Source organism: Kwoniella dejecticola, chromosome 3 (assembly GCF_000512565.2).
Source record: "Kwoniella dejecticola CBS 10117 chromosome 3, complete sequence".
Classification (NCBI taxonomy): Eukaryota; Fungi; Basidiomycota; class Tremellomycetes; order Tremellales; family Cryptococcaceae; genus Kwoniella; species Kwoniella dejecticola.
Window position 1 is genome coordinate 759,445 of NC_089303.1, and position 21,780 is coordinate 781,224.

At 49.1% G+C, this 21,780-nt stretch overlaps 7 protein-coding genes across 7 annotated transcripts; 2 read left to right on the forward strand and 5 right to left on the reverse strand.

The window, feature by feature from the left end:
* Positions 1 to 792: 792 nt before the first annotated feature.
* Positions 793 to 2,874, forward strand: I303_102675 (uncharacterized protein; the record flags this gene model as incomplete). Its single annotated transcript, XM_018406027.1, has 5 exons — positions 793 to 980; positions 1,046 to 1,171; positions 1,261 to 1,512; positions 1,590 to 1,713; positions 1,774 to 2,874. The coding sequence occupies 5 exons, from the start codon at positions 793 to 795 to the stop codon at positions 2,872 to 2,874; spliced, it is 1,791 nt and encodes a 596-aa protein (XP_018264521.1).
* A 479-nt stretch (positions 2,875 to 3,353) lies between these two features.
* On the reverse strand, positions 3,354 to 4,909 carry I303_102676 (uncharacterized protein; the record flags this gene model as incomplete). Its single annotated transcript, XM_018406028.2, has 9 exons — positions 3,354 to 3,387; positions 3,455 to 3,461; positions 3,585 to 3,965; positions 4,036 to 4,053; positions 4,120 to 4,174; positions 4,239 to 4,257; positions 4,315 to 4,339; positions 4,415 to 4,712; positions 4,796 to 4,909. The coding sequence occupies 9 exons, from the start codon at positions 4,907 to 4,909 to the stop codon at positions 3,354 to 3,356; spliced, it is 951 nt and encodes a 316-aa protein (XP_018264522.2).
* A 442-nt stretch (positions 4,910 to 5,351) lies between these two features.
* Positions 5,352 to 10,655, forward strand: I303_102677 (uncharacterized protein; the record flags this gene model as incomplete). Its single annotated transcript, XM_018406029.1, has 6 exons — positions 5,352 to 5,383; positions 5,456 to 5,772; positions 5,835 to 5,928; positions 5,990 to 6,930; positions 6,974 to 10,044; positions 10,119 to 10,655. The coding sequence occupies 6 exons, from the start codon at positions 5,352 to 5,354 to the stop codon at positions 10,653 to 10,655; spliced, it is 4,992 nt and encodes a 1,663-aa protein (XP_018264523.1).
* A 323-nt stretch (positions 10,656 to 10,978) lies between these two features.
* Positions 10,979 to 13,357, reverse strand: I303_102678 (uncharacterized protein; the record flags this gene model as incomplete). The annotated part of the gene is made up of 6 exons (XM_018406030.1): positions 10,979 to 11,508; positions 11,589 to 11,730; positions 11,790 to 11,956; positions 12,028 to 12,137; positions 12,300 to 12,925; positions 13,055 to 13,357. 6 exons carry the CDS (start codon positions 13,355 to 13,357, stop codon positions 10,979 to 10,981), a joined length of 1,878 nt encoding a protein of 625 aa, XP_018264524.1.
* A 354-nt stretch (positions 13,358 to 13,711) lies between these two features.
* Positions 13,712 to 14,886, reverse strand: I303_102679 (uncharacterized protein; the record flags this gene model as incomplete). Its single annotated transcript, XM_018406031.2, has 4 exons — positions 13,712 to 14,041; positions 14,149 to 14,298; positions 14,405 to 14,765; positions 14,840 to 14,886. The coding sequence occupies 4 exons, from the start codon at positions 14,884 to 14,886 to the stop codon at positions 13,712 to 13,714; spliced, it is 888 nt and encodes a 295-aa protein (XP_018264525.2).
* Positions 14,887 to 15,479: 593 nt separating this feature from the next.
* Positions 15,480 to 17,631, reverse strand: I303_102680 (uncharacterized protein; the record flags this gene model as incomplete). The annotated part of the gene is made up of 7 exons (XM_065968599.1): positions 15,480 to 15,551; positions 15,649 to 15,780; positions 15,849 to 16,939; positions 17,012 to 17,105; positions 17,178 to 17,264; positions 17,341 to 17,410; positions 17,468 to 17,631. 7 exons carry the CDS (start codon positions 17,629 to 17,631, stop codon positions 15,480 to 15,482), a joined length of 1,710 nt encoding a protein of 569 aa, XP_065824671.1.
* A 3,197-nt stretch (positions 17,632 to 20,828) lies between these two features.
* On the reverse strand, positions 20,829 to 21,506 carry I303_102681 (uncharacterized protein; the record flags this gene model as incomplete). Its single annotated transcript, XM_018406033.1, has 4 exons — positions 20,829 to 20,933; positions 21,029 to 21,153; positions 21,254 to 21,311; positions 21,393 to 21,506. The coding sequence occupies 4 exons, from the start codon at positions 21,504 to 21,506 to the stop codon at positions 20,829 to 20,831; spliced, it is 402 nt and encodes a 133-aa protein (XP_018264527.1).
* Between the last annotated feature and the right edge of the window lie 274 nt (positions 21,507 to 21,780).

The window sequence follows — 21,780 nt, forward strand, 5'->3', positions numbered from 1 at the left end:
AATCTTTGAGCGGGAGATGAAATGTTACGATGCATTGCACAGCTTTTCATTTTCAGCTACAGCTACAGCTGCAGAGCGATTTCGTGTTTCTGTCGGACTGGCGTGAATGCATCTCTCTCATCCTCAGAAGAAGCTCGCCGACGGGGGGATATCGAAACGATGGCCGCTTGATCTTTGATCCTCAGAGAAGCACCGCTTTACAATACGTACCGTACATACCATACCATACCATCGCCTTATCCGCATGCTCTTCGTAAAGGATCTAAGTGCGATGCAAAAGTAGAAATACAGATACGCAATCCCGATCAGGTCCAGGAACGATTTAGACTTTCTGCTTCAGAAATTTGTTTTTAAGGATAAATTCCAGCATACCTCATCATTACCGTTGTTCCTCTCCACCTTCACCAGGAGAAGAAATTGAACATAGCCACGGGATATCAACATGATCCATGATCAATTAGAGTGTTTGAACAGAGGGCAAATGAAATATCTGGTCTGATCACCGGACTTGCGGCCTTCCTTTGCATCAGGATGAGCACAGTGTCTCCACAAAGGAGGTTTGGACGGTAGATGAATTTAGGGTGACTGTTATGGTGAGTTAGTTGATTGATACATTCTATTTCATCGATCTGTGTTTCTTGGCAAACAACTATATATAGTCTTCTGATTTACCCATCAACGATAATTCTTCCTCATCCGCTATCCCATCTTCTCTTTTACACTTTGTCATCACTCTTCTTGTTATACCTCTCATTCATCATTGCGAAGACTGTCTCTTACTCTCCTTTCGAAATGATTCGTTCGTCAGCTCTGCTACTGAGCTTGAGCTCTCTTCTGCCATCCGCTTTAGCCGTATCAGGTTTACTCACGGATCGCTCCCAAGTATCCGGCCAAACTTTCGACTATGTCATTGTGGGAGGTGGATTAGGCGGTTTGGTGGTCGCCAATAGGTTATCCGAAAACCCCGATACCACTGTCTTGTGAGTCTCCAGTCTCCCTCACGCACGATCCATGATATGCATACTGATTCTAACATCACGCTCAGAGTCATCGAAGCTGGATCGGATAACAGAGATGATCCGAGGGTATATGACCCATATCAGTACTCTGTCGCTTTCAACACCGAGTTAGACTGGAATTGGCCTTCGAGTCAAGGCAGGTATATCAAAGGGTGCGTACTGTCATTAATCCCTTTCATAAGTCCTATCCGCCAAGGGCAGGAGCAGGAATCAAGGCACTGATTCTGATGTATGACTTCAGGGGCAAGACTCTAGGAGGTTCCACCTCGATCAACGGTTTAGCTCAAACACGAGGACAAAAGGCACAATATGATTCCCTATCAACTTTCCTCGGCGGCAACGATGGTAACGGGTACTGGAACTGGGATGGAATGTACTTCGGTATGCTCAAATCCGAAGGCTTCTCCGCTCCAAATGATCAGCAGAAGGACGCCGGAGCAAGCTCTAATCCGGCTTATCACAATACCTCCGGCCCACTCCAAGTGACTTATCCGTGAGTTATGGTATTTCGTAATCCGACGTCTCCATACCCTTATTTCTGAACAAGTTGAACTGATGGGATTCCGATAGTGACGAGATTTTCCACGGACCTCAACAGAAGTACTTCAAAGAGGTTGTATCGACCAACTTCTCCGTCGCTGCTAGTCCGGATGCCGACGATGGTAATGCCAATGTCGTCGCTTTCCATCCCAACGTGAGTCTGCTTATCTCGTCTCTCTTGATCGCTCATGCCTGATGTTTCGATCATTCCTAGACCATGAGCTGGCAAGACTCGGATCACAGATCCTCCTCAGCAACCGCATACTATTCACCAGTCTCTGAGCGATCCAATCTCGCCATCCTCCTTCAACATCAAGCTACCAAGATCCAGTTCGACGGTAACAAAGCCACTGGTATTGAATTCGGTACTTCTGGAGGAGATCGATACACCGTCAACGCCGGAAAAGAAGTGATCGTGTCAGCCGGTGCCATTCAGACTCCCGCTTTACTTCAATTGTCCGGTGTTGGTGATCCCGCTCTCCTCAATAACTTGGGCATCAACCTTGTCGCCAATGTATCCGGTGTCGGCAAGAACCTACAGGAACAAACTATGAATTCCGTCGGATGGACGCCAGTTGACGGGTTCGATTTCGAAGGAAGAGGTCCAAGTGACTGTATCGCCTATCCCGACTTACTGGGTATCTCTTCGTCTTCCAACAATGACATCGCATCTATCATTTCGGACAACATCGCTCAGTACGCTCAAGACGCCTATGATGCCGGAGCTGTAGTTTCCGTCGAAGCTGCTAACGCCATCTTCGCGATTCAACAAGGATTGATGGTAAACAACAATTCTGGATTGGTAGAAGCTTTCTTCGACAGTGGATTCCCCAACGGCGGATTAGGTATCGATTTATGGCAACTCTTACCTTTCTCCAGGGGGACCGTTCAGATCACTTCGACCGATCCATTCACTTACCCTTCTATCGATCCTCGATACTTCGCGGCAGACGTCGATTTGAAGATCCAAATTGCCGGTCTTCGAATGGCCAGGAAGATTTTCCAGACAGCTCCGTTGAGATCGATCGTGACTGAGGAGAACGCGCCGGGATACGATGCCGTTCCGGAGAACGGAGATGGAGGATCGGACGACGATTGGTCTAAATGGATCATTGATGGCTTCTCATCGGTCCACCACCCGATAGCTACCTGCTCGATGATGTCTGAAGAGCTTGGTGGGGTAGTAGGAGCTGATCTCAAGGTATACAACACTGAAAGCCTCAGAATCGTCGATGCTTCGGTATTGCCTATTCAATTCTCCGCTCATTTGAGTGCGACATTATACGGGTTGGCTGAGAACGCCGCTGATATGTGAGTCACCATCCCTTGTAATGACCAACCTTGACATCGAAGCTGATGACATGATATAGTATCAAAGCTTCACAATAAGCGCATTCCACTCTTTCATGCTATAAAAGGACAATCATTAGGTTCCCCGCATTGCTGCTCTTATGACCTTGTGTAATTACGAATTGGGCCGAACTGTGAATACTGTATCTATACTTCATACCCTTCAATGGACACTATATACCATCTTGAGCTGTTCTTATAATACATAAACGCATATATGGACAATCCCGTAGTAGGTAATCTTGCATATGATGATCCATTTCTTCTGTCAGCCGGTATGGTGTTGCGCGACCATCATGCATTGCCAGTCAGTAGTCGCTTTCTCCGTCGCCAATCACGCTTATATCGATCATTGTGTCATATGCGGAACAGGACAAGGCGCAAACAGATCTCATGCAATGATAGGTATATTGATACATTGTCCTCATGCGTACAGAAGGGTGTCTAAAATTCGTCCGAACGAAGTCCTTTCCGCATCCTATGTGAACAGGGGTGTTCAAATATCAGCATTGACAAAAGGCGATGTCGAGGGCAATGAGACTCACTTGTATTCTGATCACATCAAACAGAGCGAGCGAGCAAGCAGTCAGCAAAATCCGATTACGCACACACGCGGACAGATAGACAGATAAAGACAAAGCAGATCCCGAAACCCAAACTAACCAGTAAACTTACTATACGGGACTCCAGCTTTCAGCCTTTCCTCGCTATTCCTTGGTCGACCATGGCCCGAATACTTCTCGCCTTTGACAGCCTCTTTCGCCGATTCCCACTCCTCCTTGACGGCATTTCCAGCAGCTTTCAGTATCCTCTGGGGCTGAGCTGACGGGTCCGCTCGCTGTATGGGGATTTTAGGCGGTGGATCGACCTCGTCGCCTGGTTTCAAAGTCGATTCTGCACCAGGCGGAGGAACATCTGAAGGTCCATCGCCTGGTAAGTGAGAATGGACGTCTAGTGGATCATGGGCTACGTGATCTTTGGAAAGGTCGGCGTCGTCTGATAGTCCCTCGAATTTACGTTCTCGCGCGTCTTCCTCGTCCTCTATCTCAGCGTGGTCTGTGGGCATGACAGTCTACGTGAGCTTCATGAAACGGAATCTAGCAATAAGTTGCATGAGATGACTGACGTCTGAAGTGAGCGATATCTAACGACGAAGATGGTCAGCTAATCAGCTGGCCTAGCGAAGAAATGAAGGTGCATAAGAACTCACCTTCTGGATGAGTATATGACTCGTCGGTCTGTGTCTCCGGAGTTGAGTGATAAAGCTACAAATCACGACATGCATCAGTCAGGTATCGTCATAGCTAGATTTGGTGCAAACGAGCTGACCTCTTCGTGATGCAAGAAGCTGAATATGAGATCGATGGTCAGCTAAAGTGATCGAAGCTTTACAAGCTGGACATACTATTCTGATTCCTCGTCGTAGTGGTCTAATCCAAAGTCATTTTACCAGATCAGCTTTCAAAGTGTAGCTCAACTGAGTCATCAAGGAGATGAAGACGTACGTCCAAGATCCTTGTACCCTTCGAAAGAAGGTAATCCCTCTGTGCCGCCCGCTATAAACTCTGCCAACGATATCTTCCCATCTCTATTCGTATCTAGCTTTTCCAGTACTTTGTCCACGACTACCTGCGTCCTGGCATCTATCAATTCGGGCTGCTTGATCTTGTCTTTGACTGAGTGGTGATGTAAGCCGTAAACAGCTTGGATCTCCGCTTGGTCCCAGAACCCGTTCATATCGAGATCGTGGAGCTTGAAAAACGATTCCAAGTCGAACGAATCTATGTGATGCTCTGTATGCATCTGCGACGATTTCACTAAATGTCAGCTCAGATTTCAGACATTGCGATGATGATCCAGGTAAACGGAGGGGGCGAACGACTCACGTGCCTCTCGGCGTAGGATAATCCAGCATCATTCAGATCGTCCAGGTCGAAAGAGTGGTCGCCGTGAGCCGAGACCAGAAGGGAGCCAAGTAGGACTGGCAGTATACGTATCATCTTCTCTGATATATCTCAAGCAAAAGTATCTGTATACCAAGTTTCTATAAATGCAAGAGGACTATGAGTCTTCGATTTTGACAATGAAGGTTGAAGGATAATACAATTGTAAGGAGCCTGCTCTGCTAAGTAGACGGTCGGAGCGCGTCACAAACCAAGGGTAAGTCACGTGAGGGCGTTTGAAGCTTATACCACGTGGGGATGACCATCATAGCATCATCCAACGTCGTCCGATAATTCAAAAACAACCAGTCCTGGGCTCATACCTTGTCCGTCTCAGCAGAACTAGCTGTCTTCCTCAGCGCAGAATACTACCGCTCTCGGAACAACGTCTCCCGAGTTTGTTTATGGCTTGCTCGCAGTGGAGGAGTAAACGACGTTCCAGAACAGCCAAAATCGAATATAGTTCGACCAAAGCTGTCCATGACATCCGGCTACGGCCATGCGTCTGGAGAATCTAGATGACGGTAGCAAGTGAGTTCACGAGTGCCAATCACCCAAAAAGGCTATACCGGTGAATCGAGCTGATCTGTGATATGTACAAAGGCTCGAGGCGGCATGGCATGAATCGCTCTCTGCCTCTTTAACGTATTTCCGAGCTCTCCTCTCCTCATCTTCCTCGTCAGCATGGAAACCGGTATCCGTTCTTCCTCTGACAGCGTCCACTACCGCCAATGACTCGGGCAAGAGCGCAGCCCATGGATCGACGCTCGGAAGGATTGACGCAAGTCAGGTCACAGTGCATAGACGGAATGGGAAGGCCGGTGAGGTGTACAGAGCTGTAGTGGAGGTCGATTGCGGGAGCGATGTCAGTATAGATACCTTCAGGGGGTGCTTGGTAACTCCAGAAACCAGGCCTATGTGTGAGTCTACCTTGACAAGTCGGAGCCGCCAAAGCTGAGTTGAATAATGCAATGACCCATAGGGGACCGAATGGTGGAGGAAGCTGTCACGCTCGACCTGCTCGACGCACATACAAGGGTGACCCGGACGAATTATAGATTGGGTTGGCCGTCCAGGTAAGCTATGATGCATCAGCTTCTGTCGTATTTTGCTTAAATATTCATTGCCTTGATCCAGTCCTCGAGATGCTGTTACTATCTCGAAGACTCTGGTAGACCAGCACACACTTATCGACATCACCACATCCCTCCCTCGATCAAAGCACGAGCCAGCCTATTTGCGCCCCGCACCTCCTCACGTCCGAGCACATGTCACCCTGCTAGCTTGGTGTATACAGCTCCCTTCAAACACGTTTTCTGACACCGTACCGGAGGGCAAAGCACGGATAACGTGCTTCTGGTCATGGAACCCCAAAGGTGCTTGGGCAGTCGGTGGAGGCGTTCCTCAACATTTACCGTCTTTAGTTGTCGGTCTGGTGGACTATATTAGAGACGGAAGTGAAAAAGTGCCTGTACTGTTAGGATATGGGCCGGATGTTGCAATTGGCTCTGTGCACTACGACACATCAAGGGTCACCTTGTCGGTAGGATACGCCATAGTAGCTAGTGGAGGGGAGAACAGAGATACAGAAAGTTTGCGCCGCCAAGTCGAATTCGGTATCTCGTCAACCCAGAGCTGGGATGTGCAGGTCAGCGTCAAGACTCAACATGGGAATGACTCACATTCAGCTTCCTGGTCGTCTTTCGTCGGTCAGGCTCCCAGCAGTATTGACACCGCAGCCGCGCCGAAAAGGTTGATACTCAGGTTCGCTCACGCCCGACTCGACCCCGGGGAAGAGCTGGTTCGAGTAAAGGTATCGATAGAACGGACAACATCGTCAACTGCAGGAGTCAGGATAAATGGTATACCAGTAGGAGTCGAGCCCATGCAAACTCCGATACCGCGTCGACCGTTACTGGAAGACACAGCTAGTATGACTGGGATATCGTTAAGAACAATCGCTACTGCGGAGAGCTATCGCTCGGAGGAAGGATCTCTTCAGATGAGGCGGACCGTGTCACAACGGAACGATGCAGCTCACAAGAGCATCGCTAGCCTGATACGGAGGAACTACATTTGTGAGTATATACTTCTGCACGGCACAAGCTAATCGTAGGTCAGACTTCACTTCTTTGCTACAGGAGCCGGAACAAAAATGGAGACCAGTCCTCGATTCCCGGGGGGTAGCTATACACCAATTGAATTCGATCGACAAAACACTAATCGTCTTTCGGGCGGAAGCGGTGTTTGTCGGCGTCGGTATATGGGATTTATTCGCTGTGATAGCAAGTCCGGGAGCCAGGCTAGTGTGGGATAAATCGCATGAAGATGCCGCTTTGCTGGAAGACGTAAACGAGTTGACCGATCTTTGGCACATCAAGTCAAAAGCCGCCTGGCCCGTCAGTGCAAGAGACTCGGTAATGCTTCGTACCACTTACAAGTCACCATCTTCAGTACACCTGTTCGGCTTTTCCACCGATGACACGGACCTTTTCCCTCGGATACCAGCTGTGACAGACCCAAATGTGATACGTACTCAAATCGATCTTCAAGGATGGTCAGTCGAATCTCTTTCTCCAAATACAACACAAGTCACGCTTCTCGAACAAAGCGACCCACGAGGTTGGTCTAACAAATCCTCAATACCTCAAGTTATGATGTCCACTTTAGCGGGAATAGGCGAATTTGCGATAAAACATGGTGCTCCACCTGTGGCAACTAGGCTAGGTGGGGCGAGAGTACTCTCATCGAGGTACGATGTTGAGCAAGAGACCTTCAAATTCGAATATGAGGCTGCGGAGGCTAGGCGATCCAATTCCTCAAGTACCCATACATCGTTCCCACTCCCAGTAGCTGTTAAGAATCCCGATGCCGAAAACGGGGGCAGCGAAGCGAGCAGTCTAAGATCGATGAATGTCACAAGACCGCTGTCGAACATCGAGTGCGAGATACGGTGTGATGCGGATCAATGGTCGAACTCTTTTGCAATCCTCATCGATCCTCCTCAACAGGCTATATCGGCGCTGCGAAGACATCGATTATCCCCTAGTGGCGGAGGTCTTTGGCTAACAATCGAACACGATCCAAATATACTGAAGAATGACAAAGTCGCTATAACGGTAAGAAGAGGCACCGCTCCGCCTGGAAAGACATCGGTGACGGTCAACGGAAGTAAAGTGAAGATTGACCTAGAAGATCTACCGGACGGAGAAGTGCAGCTGCTGAAGAAGCAGAAACGGGGGAGACCGACGAGAGCACCCCTTGATCAACCTCCTGCACTAGGTACACTGCGTAAGAAACGAAGTAATTTAGACTTGGGCACAATCTCAGCTGCGGCTTCACCTGATCTAGACAAGTCGCCAGCATCAAGTTCGACCTCGGCGTTTACAAAATACGCGATGCCATTGACAAAGTGGTACAGTGTCGCTGCTGAAACGACTAAGGCAGCCATCATACCCATGACTTCAGCTACACCGGCGCCAGAAAGCGGGAGCACGCCAGTCGATGCAGCTGTCAAGGCTTTGGGACAATTGGCGAAAATGCACTCAGATAGAGATGGTGAATCAACGGATCCCAATAGCTGGCAGCCTTTATCCGATAGAGATGGACTCAAGATCGAGAAGAGGAACGTCGTTCATGTGTCAGGATCGTTTCCTGTCTTCCGAGCTGGAAGGATCATAGAGGGCTTCACAGCTGAGGATGTATCGGCCACTGTGTCGTCTCTGCGCAAAGACGAGAGGTTCGATAAACCCACGCCATTGCAGTCCTTCGGTAATGGCATTACGACATCTCACATGGTTGCGCATACTACTTTCCCATTCAGAGGCAGAAGCATGCTTGTGGCCACTATCGTGGCTCGTATGCCTGACCCTCCGCCTCCTTCACCTTCGGCTCACGGACCTCATACTCCTCTATCGACTATTCTCCATGCCTCGACATCCAACTTTGACGCCAACGCCTTGAATATGAATTGGACAAAATACAACCCCACTGCCTTACCTCAGGGTAATGTCATTCTCGAAGGCTGGATTCTAGAAACTATTGACCCTTATTCTCACGAACAATACGCCATACCTTCAACCAGGTGTATGTATGTCGCTTCGCTCGATTATAGCGGCTCCATGCCATTGTCAGTAAACAACATGCTCAACGCATCGCTACCTCGTGCACTGTTGGCGATAGAGTATCAACTGAAAAGCTCCGGACCACCGTCAAGAGCTAGGTCTCCGCCGATGTCAGTGCTTGCGCCTGACGAACGATCCTCGGCACCGTGGGGCTTGGAAGGGCTTGAAGCGGACCGTGCAGGCGTACATCAAAAGATCGAGGAGGAGCAATATTCCCTGACCGTCACCGTTCAGCCCTCCCGACCGTCATCGAGAGATAGAGAGAGGGAAGGAGGCACGTTATCTCCTGTCTTAAAACACAATGATTCTAGATCATCAGTCAACACAGGCCGCTCCACTGTCATCGATCTGGCAGAAGAGATACGGAAAGGTAGAAGAGATTTACTGGTACTCGAGGTCGAAATGGGCAATTCACCTGTCAAGTCCGGTTGCCAAATAGACTTGAAAGCGGTATCTTTACCTGTCGCCTCTCATAACCCTTCTAGCGAGGGTGCGGCTCTTCCGCTCAATCTCCCCGAAGAATACCTCGACTTGCCCTTCAGATGTTCGATCATATCGTTAGCACCGAATGTCCTTCAATCAGCATCGCTTGATCCAGCCACACAATCCAAACATCTACTCCGAGTGACACTGCCAACGACAGGCTACGATGCCCCCATCTCTGACCCGTTAGGCGGCACTGCAGCGCCCACACCTCGGCCGAGGTGGTTGTTGGATCTGACCAATGACGGAGCTGTGATACAGCTGACTCTCAAACCTCATGCCCCAGGAGAAGCGAGCAAAAAGGGCTATTGGTACGGCCTAAACGAAGTCCTTGTGGAGGACGAAAGGCGTTCGAAGACTTTCGGCCTCCGCGATTCTACCAAATCAAATTTACCTCAATTAGTCAACCGAGCAACTCAAGGCAGCACCGCCCTCGATAAACCTTTGGCAGTAGCTAGGGAATTTTTGAAAGACGAAGTCAAAAAAGTTGAAGTTGATTACGGATTGGAAGCTGGAGATAGCGTAGCAGGAGATGGCGCAACCACACCTCTCGAAGAGGGCCGGGGCTCAGCTGCAGACCTCAAGGTGAGTCGCATCTGCATGCATTTGATCAGTCTCGCTGCACAATAAGAGACTGACACTGCTCTCATTCGGGCTAGTTTCCTCAAAATGTCGAACCCTCGCCATCCACCACAACGATACCGGAATCCACATCCAGGTATTCATACAATTTCTGGCGATATTCGCGTTTACCTAGATTTTCAAATTCAGCACCTGCAACAGCTGAACATTCCCCAATCAAAACCACCACACCCCGACTACCTAACCCTACTTCTCCCTCTTCCGATATCATCGAGAAAGACCGATCCCAATCGGAGGATCCTGTTCCGAACCGATTCGATAAGGAAAAGAATCCTCAGGCTAGCGGTATCACCACACCGAGCTCATTGATGGATAAAAAGGAAATGATGAAACCTGTCGTTTCCCTTCCTGGCTTGATCATAGCCTGCATGATCTGCCTTCTGCTAGGCTCTTTACTCAGATCCCTGCTGAGCGAGGCCGATTTCGTCATTTATCAATCTACTCCTCCGGGCAGCCCCAACGAAGGAGAGCATTGGAGGGAGTTGAAGAGATTGGCCGAATGGAAGATAGGGTGGAATAGGGATTTGATCGTTGCCATTGCCAGGAGGGGATGATAATTTAGGGCGGGAGAAGGCAGTCAGTCTTTGAATAAACATTTTTTTGTACTTCATTTCAGTCTCCTTAATGTATCCATATTCAATGTTGAGATTTGTATGTACTCACCCGACTTATAATATGCATTATGGGACTAATCGCATTGTATCCGTATGATCTGTTGTATCATCAAGTCGGATTGCTCATAGCGAATGAATGGGTGAGAGAGTACAGATACATGCAAGAATACAAGATGGAATTATGATTATGAACATGAAAAGTCTTTTCAAACATTTTCGTATACGTGGGGCTTACCAGCCCTGTTTCGACCTCTGCTTTCCTGCTAAATGGCTGCCACTTCAGGCTCACCCATACTGATGTCGAGCTCGCTGTTCTCTTCTGAAGGCACGATTTCCTGTCTCAGTGCACTCTTTCTCGGCGCAGCTTTCTTGGCTTTACTTCCACCAGAAGAAGTCGACTTGAGCTTGATCTTTGGTGTCGATACGGGAGCAGGGGCAGGTACAGGTGTAGTCGCTCTACTCTGTAAAATATCTTCATCTAGATCTGCAATCTCACTCATTTCTTCATCACCTTTCACGATACCATTCTTCTCGTCGCCCGCATTCGTATTTGAGGGTGCTAGGACTGGGGTAGGCAAGGCGGATGCGGATACCGATGCTGAAGCGTCGAATGAGTTGGCTGTACTCAGCCCAGGTCTCTCGTCTACGACGTTTGTTGTAGGTGTAGCTGTTCCTGTCGTTGTACCGGCTGCAGCGGCTTTGTTCGTTGCGTTTGACTTGATCTTGGCAAGACGGGCGATCTCGCTGGCCTCTTTGTCTGCTTGTACCAATCGTGACAGCTCGGATTCGGGACCTGTCGATTTTGCATATTGGTTAGCAATTTATGCAACTAAAAGGTCGGATCACCGCTGGATAATCATCAGATGGACTCACCCATCACCCATGATTTGATTTTGAGCTGACCACCTCCGATGCCCACCATGACTTTATCGCTATGTGTCCAACTTCTGACTGGTTCTTTTCGTGGAAATGGACCCACGTCACCTCCGTTTATCGGCGCAAAATATTGAGTCACCTGATTCAGACGAATAAGCTACCCGCAGACGAGGAATGGGGTGGAGCACTTCAGCTGACCTTTGGAAACGCTCCCAGCGGCACCTTGGGCGCCTGGATTGGATTGGGATACACGGGGAAGCCTAATACTTTGGCATCTGCCAGGACGAATGGTGGAGACGGTTCTCGGGGAGCCCGAGGAACGGCTGGTAAGACCGGTCGTTCGATGATCATCCGAGGCGATATCTCTGTGTCATTGCAAATAACGTCAGCTCATTTAGCACAAAGAACGGATTCCGTCGAAGATCGAGCGACTTACCTAAAGGATCAGGTGTTCCGTCTCGGCTTTGAGGTGTGACGGCATGTACTAGAGGTGATCCTGCCGGAGTTGAAAGGCCATCTTCTGCTTTGACAGTCGATGGGCCGCCTCTACGTCATGAATAATGCAAGTACAATCACGGATAGAATAAAAATTGTTGAATAATGGAAGATGGATGGTGATGAAAGAAGGCAGACAGAGGTTCAGACGGTCAAGGAGATGGATCAGCTCTGTATATGATGGAGACCGACTGAGCCTTGAGCCAGACTCACTTCTTGATACCTTTCCTCCAAGCTTTTCCTGGACCTGGAGGAGCATCAACCGGTTTCTTCTTATGGCTCTTTTTCACTGGTTTCTTCTCTACCAAATCCGGAGAATCATCCAAAAGACCTCCGATAGCCTCGTCTGCAGGCGACCACCCTGTGATTTTGCTGTTGTTCCCGATCGAGTCCTGTCTTTCCCTTTCCTTCTCCCTTTCTCGTTCTTTCTCCGTGCGTTCAGCTGGTCCTCGATGACTAGCACCCACGACAGACGGTGCAAGCCAATCGTAGCTCTTTCGAGGTGCCAGTGCTGACGAGGTCGCGGAAGAGCTCGCTTTCTCTGCATGTGATTTAGCTTTGCTCTTGCTATTTGACGAGGGCGTGGAGTTCGAGTTGGAGGAAGGTTTCTTCTTCTTGGATGAAGGCGGGGCAGGGATAGGCAAGGGATCGTCGTCTTCCGAAGATGAATATGAAGCTTTCTCAGCCATAGCTGATTTCAACCCGAACTTGAGGGTTATGGGTGGTGGCGGTGATAACGATGATCTATCTGAACGTCTGGCAGAATGGGATTTCTTGTTGGAGTTTGGTTTTGAAGGTTGAGGATCAGAATTGATCAGATTACCGATACCTGGTCGCAGCTACACGTTATAAGGAGTAAATGGAAATCATCAGTCAAATTGATGCAACACTAGTTCATAGATGAATCTTGATGGGACTTGTGTGTACGTGAAGATGCTGTTTTGATTGATTGCATTGCTTCGACTCACAGTGATTTTTAATGGGTTACTACCACCACTGCTACCACCACTACTTTTCTTAGCTTTCTTGGGAGGTGGTACAGGTTTGGAGATCTCATGAATTGCTGCCTCATCATCTTCATCGTGTCCCAGCAGATCGTCGAACTCTACACTTCCGGCCCCACTGTGACCACCTGCATTGGAAAAAACCGCAGCGTCGTCGCTGAGTTGACGTTTGCGCGGATTTGACGGTCCAGCTTGATTATCTTCTATGCCCGAAGCAATCTCATTCTCAGGTTCAGAGTCTGTGAAGTCGTGTCGATTGGACACCATTCTCGTAGGTGGATTGCTGATATTTTCTCGGAACAGATGGGTCAGATTGACAAGATACACAAGCGGGAAATGAGTTGACGGCGAAGGTTGATAAAGGGGAAATTATGATACAGTAAGATTGATGAATCCCTCAGGGGAAACAACGCAACAAAGAAAGATCCGCATGAAATCACTCAAAATGACATCCTGCTAAACCTCCATCAACCCGAACGCGCTTAACACTCATGCGCCCGGGACTTGGCAGAAGGCTTCAGCATCTTCATACAGCTGGACGAGCCTCACTATCGTGCCGAGATGTATACATGGCTTATACATAGAGTTACATAATGTGCAGATCTGCTTGTCGACGTGGCATTACCATCCTCCTGGCCCACCTCCCCCATGGTGCCCGCCCCCACCATGATGACCCCCAGGACCACCAAAACCACCTCCTCCCCCAAAGCCACCCGGACCGCCTGGCCTTCCGAAACCACCTCCTCCGTGATGTCCATGGTGTCCACCTCCTCCGAAACCTCCCCCACCTCCACCAAAACCTGGTCCACCACCACCGAACCCACCTCCTGGTCCGCCAAACAAACCACCGCCTCCTCCTGATCCACCGAAAAGTCCACCACCTCCGCCGCCCATGAAAGGCGGTGGGCCCATGTTGTGTCCAAAGCTCGAGCCACCGTGCGAGCCATGATGCTGAGCGAAGAATGAGAATATTCCAGTCAGCCTTGGGGTCCAACTCCACGATCCACGGCGACAAGGAGCAAAAGAGTAAGGGCTTTCCAATCAGCTGCTTAACTCACCTTGCCTCCTACGACATTGCTGAGCAATTTGCCCGCTAGCAACGCTGCTCCCCCAGCTGCCATTCCTGACCCGAATCCTAGCTTGTTGCCGCTGGACTGTTGTTGCTGGGGCGCATACCCAGTGTTGTATCCTTGATACCCTTGCTGTTGCTGCGGCGGCGTCACAATCAGTCAAGGGCTCTTTCTGTCATGCAGATAGGTCTTCCCGTTTCTCATCCGAAAGGTGATACAGCAAGAAAGTGATCGTACGACTTACATTGTAGCCATACTGTTGTTGATTCGTCTTACCCATCAACCCAGAAACCATACTACCCAACCCTCTTTCTCCAGTCTGTCCATCTGCTTGTTGTGGATAAGGTGAGCTGTTACCTCCGTTCCCATTGTTATAACCTGGTACAGGATCGGCCACACTGCCGGAATTGAGGAAGGCAGCTGCTTCTCCTTGGTTTTGACCTTGACCCTGGGCGAAAGATTGGCTCCCAGAACGCAGAGCATCAGCTTGTTCAGGATGAACTTCGCCTTCTCGCAGAGCTGGGTGAGTCCATGAGGTCGTCACTGGGTCTGTCGACGGATTGATATAGAAATACGTCTGATAATTCGGATCAAATTGTCGGATCCTATACACCCATCTCCTCATGTCAGTATAGCCGATCCACTGGATAGTTTGATGGAGAAGCAACGGCTCACGCACCATGGTGCTGGTAAGTCGGAATTGTCCTGTGGTGCTGGCGAAGACATTTCGGTGAGTCCCTACGTGTTACTACCTTGTTCTGAATAGATAGTGTGGGCACGAGAAGATGAAGCAAGAGAAAGTGATTCTGGATGAACGTGAAAGCTAGAAACTACAATATTGATGTGCATGAAGATCGTCTTTCACTTGTGTAAGTTACTCAAGACTTAGGTCCTGCGGAGTAACTAATACGTCACACCATGAGCGGAAATGACATAAAAGCGCGGCCGATGCCCAAATGCAGTCGAACATTACGCGAACGGGAAATGCCAACAACAAGGCTGCGCATCTGGCAGCTCGTTGTCTCAACTGCTAAGTCTTAGCGAAGCGCAGATACTTCGCGGATTCTCCACCTGCACGATTGATGCAAGGAAAGCATGCTGAATCAATTGAGCTGGGCATTATAAGTTGGTGTGCACTGCTGCATTGCATCAGGAAGCAAGACAGCTTCAAAAGCTAACAATGGTCGCCGTGCCACACACCTTGTACTCTTTGACCTGTGGAAGCCAGGCATAAACATTATCGAATCACGTTGATGCTGCATGCGCTATCGATGCTAAATCTAGGACTACTGTATTATTAAAGCTCGTGTATGAGTGGATCACCCTTGAGAATGCATGTGTTCGGGCATCTTGCGCCGCACTTTAGCTTTCACCATCAACTCCGCTATACCCTGTGAGCCGGAAATAAACGTTGGCAAATCAGCGATGAACATCCGTGCACGGGAACTAGACGCATGATGGGTTGCTGAGAATAATCGGAACACTTACATATACTAATCCATCTATTAATCCGACTGACAAGACCAACCACGATGACATTATACTTAGAACTGGTGTTGGTTGGCCATATATCATATCATATACTAATCTAACTAATGAGACCGAAAACACCAACATATACTATCGGTCCATCCGTGCCCTTTATCAGCTGACACTCGAGAAGATCCTGGAAGGCGAAGCGTACTCACGGCAAGTGGGAAATACAACATCAATAAACTTGCTTGACGATTGAAATAGGCTGAAGCAGAGATTTGCGGGATACCCTTTGACCCAGTTGCAGAACCTCTTCCTCTATTTTCAGGTATATCCTCGAGACCAGGGACTTGATATTCCTGGAAGAACTCTTTGAGCGTCTGCCCGCTTGGCCGCCTGTCTTGATCCTCCTCTTGTTGCGATTGACCGCCTGTCGAGGATTCAATGAGGGAGGATCGACGCCTTTCCCTCCTATCGTAATGCGCTTCGTCCAGTACGCCTAATCTGTCATTTAGACTTTCTCCGTCTGTTCCGTTGCCACCTAATTCAGGTGGGAAGTCGAGCTTCGACCCCTGGGATAAGACGGGTGATAAGACGTGATGGCGCTGTATCGTCGGTATAGTCTCAGGAGTGAAAAGCTTGGTCGTTGAATCCACTGAGGCCGGTGCTTCACACTGATAATTCAGCTCGGGGGTCACGACAGTGTATGTATCTGTGCCGGACGTCTGCTTTGTGCTGGATCCCGAAGCTTCTGATGAAGTGGAAGGATACCGATTCGGTGTTGTCGTCGAAGAAAAAGGGTCCTTTACTTCTTGTCCCGGCGAGATGAGATCGGGCGATACAGGTCTCGAGGCCAACAAGATACCGCTGGGGACCGTCGGCGTAAAATCGAATGTGCTTGTATGTAACGGCGTTGACGTAGGCACCTTACCGTTGTACGCTCCTCCGACGGTCACGAATTCTAATGCTTCCCAAGGGGCCTCAGGATTAACCGGGTCCTTATTGCCTGATGATGCTCTGTTCATCTTGAACGGCCTGAGAATCTTGTTCGCCATGTTTGGGTGATTCACTTCGTTGCCAGCTTGACCCGAGACGTCCGGCTGTGTCCCAGCCATAAATTGCGTTGAGAGTTGAATCGTATCGGGTCGCCGCAAAAACTTGAATAATCGAGAGTAGAGAACGATAATAACGATGAACACGATTGCTCGCGGGATAAACTGTATGAGATCCCGATCTAATCCTCTACCCTTCGTACCGTAGTAGCACAGACTACCGTTGTTGACCCACCCTACTGTACCGTGCCAGACTGGGAATCACCGGACGCGATAAGCATTCGAGAAAGCACTTCACGATCGGGCGGAACAAGCGAGAAACTCACTGGCTGAATGTATAATGGAGATAATCCAAATCAGGGGTGCTACAACCCACGAATATCTCTCAAACATGCTGGTAACCCTCGATAACGGGTGTGTCTATCGGAAAGGAAGAGGTAAGCGATACGATAAGGACACAACACTGCTCAAATCCTGGAGACACACACTCACCAACAGAAGATATGTGGCAAACGCAATTGCCAATGTCCACAGATGTTGACTGAACAAAGTACTAGTGAGGATGAAGGCGAGACCATTCTGTAGCGTGAAATGGAATGATAGCGTCAGTAAGTGTAAGCTGTAAGCTTTGCGGAAATGACACGTCGGGACTCACGCATCCTGCAGACCCAGTCTTCAAAGGATCTCCAGCGAGGTACAAGATCTCCGGCGGCAAGGCAATACATCTATAATTCCTCCTGATCAGCTAGCCATTCATTCCTCCGATTGCGATAGACACTCACCCTAACATCATATCGCTGACTACCATTCCTAAAAGTAGTCTAACCCTCAACTTGCCCCTTCCTTGTCTCAGTAATGAGTAGAACAGATATGCCGCTGCGACTAACGTCAATCCTGATATCACCGACGCTCCGGTGGCGTTGATCTGCGCCGAGGTGAACCCCATTGTGTGCAAATAACCCCTCTCTGAATTTTGTCTATCTTACTACTTTCCACCGTTGTTAATCCCTCCACGTCAGTCCGATGTTAGATCTTGGTATTGGGTGTTCCGAACCGCAGTGGCTTGACTTGGCTACCACGACTGCTGGGAAACGGATGGCAGTCCTTTCGAATTCTTCTGCGCGATGATCGAAGTCCCGTCAGACTACTCAAGGCTCCTATGGATCACTAGATTATCTCAGGTATGAGGATGCTGCGATGTAGCTCCGGAAGATCTGTGAGACGATTATTGCAGGATGACGAGATAAAGGGTACGTGTACGAATGAGGGGAGCCAATCAGCGATGGTTTCACTCTTGCAAGGGCCGTTGGTCCGATGTTTAATCACGATAGGTCGGGGAATTCGCAGTATGAGTGACAACCATGCTTGATCACAGTTGATAGATTGAAAGGCTGGGCGGCGTTGTCGTGTGAAATCGAATGTTGAGTGGAATCTTGCTCGAATTGTCGGTCAAGCTTGTTAGCACCAAAAGACCAGATATTGATGCTTCCCTTCTGACAGGTTGTTTCGAGTACGACGATGCCAAGCAATCTACACTTCCAGACGTCAATTCCCTAGTAATTGACTGAGAGAAGCGGAATCTGGCTGTATTCCCAGGATTGTTTCGAGTGGACTGTTAACGATCGAGACAAATTGTTGTTTCTCTTTGAACCAGCCCCGAGTGTTTTTGATTCGTTTGAATTGTTGTTGTGTCTCCGGTCCTTATAGTATATAACGATCAACTGCCATGCGACACGTGAATCTAATTCTGCACGAAGTCTTGGGAGTGATGCAGTGAATGGTTTGTTGTATTCTTGAGATAGGGCGATGGAGGGGGGAACGGCGTTGACAGACACAGGTGAAATCGATTGTTCCGCTTCGAGCGCAGATAGGAAGATGTATCGAGACCAATAAACAACGGTGTCTTTGCTTCAATATGGGCGATGCGATGTGCGCTACGCCTTCTGCACTTATAGTCGTTGAGATTTGTCTAGTATAAGCATATCTTGAAGTTTTTGTCAAGAAAATAAGGAGACTGTAATTGATTGTATCGTCGATCACCAATTGTGGACTGAGTTCGGTACGCTGGTGATCAGTCAATAACCAGGGATGAAAGGGCAATGACCGAAGGTTGGGCAACAACAACTAGTGTACTGGGACTATCAGATTACTAACCCGGGAAAACCTAGTCTAGGGGAAAGGGCTGGCTGGTTATGCACTTTCAACCGAAGTATAACTGTATAACTGAATGGTGAAATCCCCAAACGAGACGCCAAGGCGTAACAACAGGTCGGGCAGATTTTCTGAATGGTGAGCTTGGATGGTGTAATGCAGCAGAGCAGACTAGAGCGCTCGTCGTGAAATGCACAGTCGCTCACGTATCATAGGAAAAGTAATCACGTCTGCTTTTTGTTTATCCGCTTGAGGTTAGCCTCAGAACGGTAAACAAGGCAAGAAACGGCACGGTAAGGAATTAAACTATTTTCCAAGACAAACTTTGATTTACAAGATCATCGTACTCCTCGGCGGTTATGCTCGAGTGAGTGCCCCTTGACCCAACTGACGATCTTCCTGTTCAGGGTCTCGTTACGAACCGGATCTCGCCACGCGAACATGCAAAATACGAGTTAAAGGAGAACAACAAGAGCAAGCACAACTGACTGGGCTTCTTCGGTCCCATCTTCATAGTCGTTCATATGCCATCGTCAGCGCCTCCGAGAGACGCTCTTATTCGGAGCATCAACCTCACGATCTCCGAAGAGGTCTCGTGGGATCGCGAAATGCTCAGAAGTGGTCATGAAGGAAGAATTCCGATTCCGATATCCGGCTGTACCTGACAATCAGATGATCCGTGCATTTTGTTCGCGCACGGTTGACGTCCACACAAGCGTATGCTAAAACCTGACGAGATTTCACGAGAATTGCGCTATCGGATTGTCTGGATTGAATCCAATCGTTCATACTTGGATGTATCTGCTATGTATTCTTAGCAGATAGGTCATGGGTCACCCATACACTCGTGAGGCGATGTTCATTCTCGATCTTCGGGCAAGTCTCTCCGGTCACTTAAGCTGGCCGTCCAGCTGGGCTTTTTCAGGTCTCATCGGCACAGGTACGACTTTTCGACCGCGCATGATGATGCTTATGTCATACTCCATACATTCCTTGGTGACTTTTTCCCCTTCCGGACCAGACAAGTTGGAGGATGAAGGCATTACGTTATTTTCAGAATATTCAGACCTTTGTTGTGCGACTTTACTGCACCTGTCGTATTTGGGCAGATTATTCATTCGTTTCTATCGACAAGACCAAGACAGAGCAAACACTCCTGGATGGAGCAAGCTTCGCGCCGATAAGATAATAAAAAGAACAATGGGATTTGCATCTTCTTTACGACATCGCGTGATCGAATAATTTCTTTTCAAACACCATAGAAGCCCCCTTGCTAGCAATTCCCACTTGTGTATAACGGCAGGACGATCTATCAGGCGTTGTCATATCACTCACATACGAAAGTGTGGCTGCACCGAGATGAAGGCTCTGATCGGGAACCGATGTTCTCGGGAACATTGACGATCCTTCCATACATTGGGTAAGAAGGCAATGCCATCAGATTCAGCAGCTTGGCATTTTATCTGTCTCTTAGGTTGAACCGTCCGCGATCAACATCTCTTGGGTGCCTACAGTCAAATCGGGGCATGCTTTGGCGAACAGCGACTGTTTGGCTGGACGCATTGGGCGAAAGCTGCTCGTCTACGTCTCTGCTTACTTGTCCCGCCAAGCAAGTCACCACCAGACCGATTGGTCAAGTAGCACCCCATATACTCAGTTACTTTTTCCCATAGCGCCTTGGCAAAGACGACTGAGGAAGATGGCTCATAAAAGCTTATCTCAAAGCGTTCATTCCAGCAGGTTCTTCAGGAAGGTCGGACTACGAGCCCAAATGCAGGACATCCACAGTGCAAGCACGAATTCGGGATTTGACAGAACAGAACTCGGGCGACGGGAGATGTATTCGATATTCCTAACAAGGAAGTGTAGTGAAAAAATGAAACCCCGACCGCTATTTGACCCAATTATGTCCACCTCATACTGTTCTGCTCACTGAGACCGTCACACTACAGACGAAACCCAGCTGTTCGCTGGCTGCAATAATGCATACCACTAACCCTCCATCCTGAATACTTCCTCCGCACTGGTCCACCATCCTGGCCCGCTCTCTGACCCTGTTGCGCCAGGTACGAAGCTTTCTTGCATTCCGTCCGTAAGCTTCCGATCAGGCGAATCAGCCGCTGATACAATGGAAAGGTCTCCGTCCAATCGAGCGGGAGTGAGGATCTTGTTGAGCGTTTAGGGTGACTCACCTTCCACCATCGCTTTGTCGCTTCGTTATCTGCTATACCCGCCATGTCCTTGTCGAAGTCCTTGCCGATATACCTCATGTGCGCAATCAGGAGATTATGAGGTTCAAAGAAGTGTATGGAATAGTCTGACCGCATCCACAACATCAGCTGCGTCCCGTCTCCCCTTTTCGGTCCATTAAGAAGGAAGTGCCGTTGAGGAAGTCGAGGGAGGAGACAGGAACATACCGACAACATGAGCTTTTCTCAAAGCACCCAATACTTCAGGCCAGACGGCTGCATGAACCTATCCCAACGGATATCAGCTTCGCCGCAAGTTTCTACTACTGCGAGCCTTGTCTCGTCTCGCTCATGAGGCAATGCGCACCTTCTTGTACTCATCCAGGCGCTCGGGCTTCACTCTGATGACCTGGCATATTCGCTTCCCTTGGTCGGTCTTGGGTAAGACGGGAAAGGGCAATTCCGCTGCTTGGGTACTCATCGTCCTATGTAACGTGGATCGCGATCGTAGGACAGTCACAAGGGATAGCTTTAGCATCTATGTACCTCTGGCAAGAGTCGACTTCCTCAGCTATCAAGGTTGATAGAACGGTAGGTAGCCAGCATCTAATAATGTCACTTTCAACCTTTCAACGCGTTCACCAAGGGAGGATGCTCATCCGGTCCGGACAAGGATCATTCCGATTTCCCGGTAAGCACGTGACCTGCGATCAGCTTGGACCTGAGGTACCAGCACGCCGGTCATGTGAGCAACC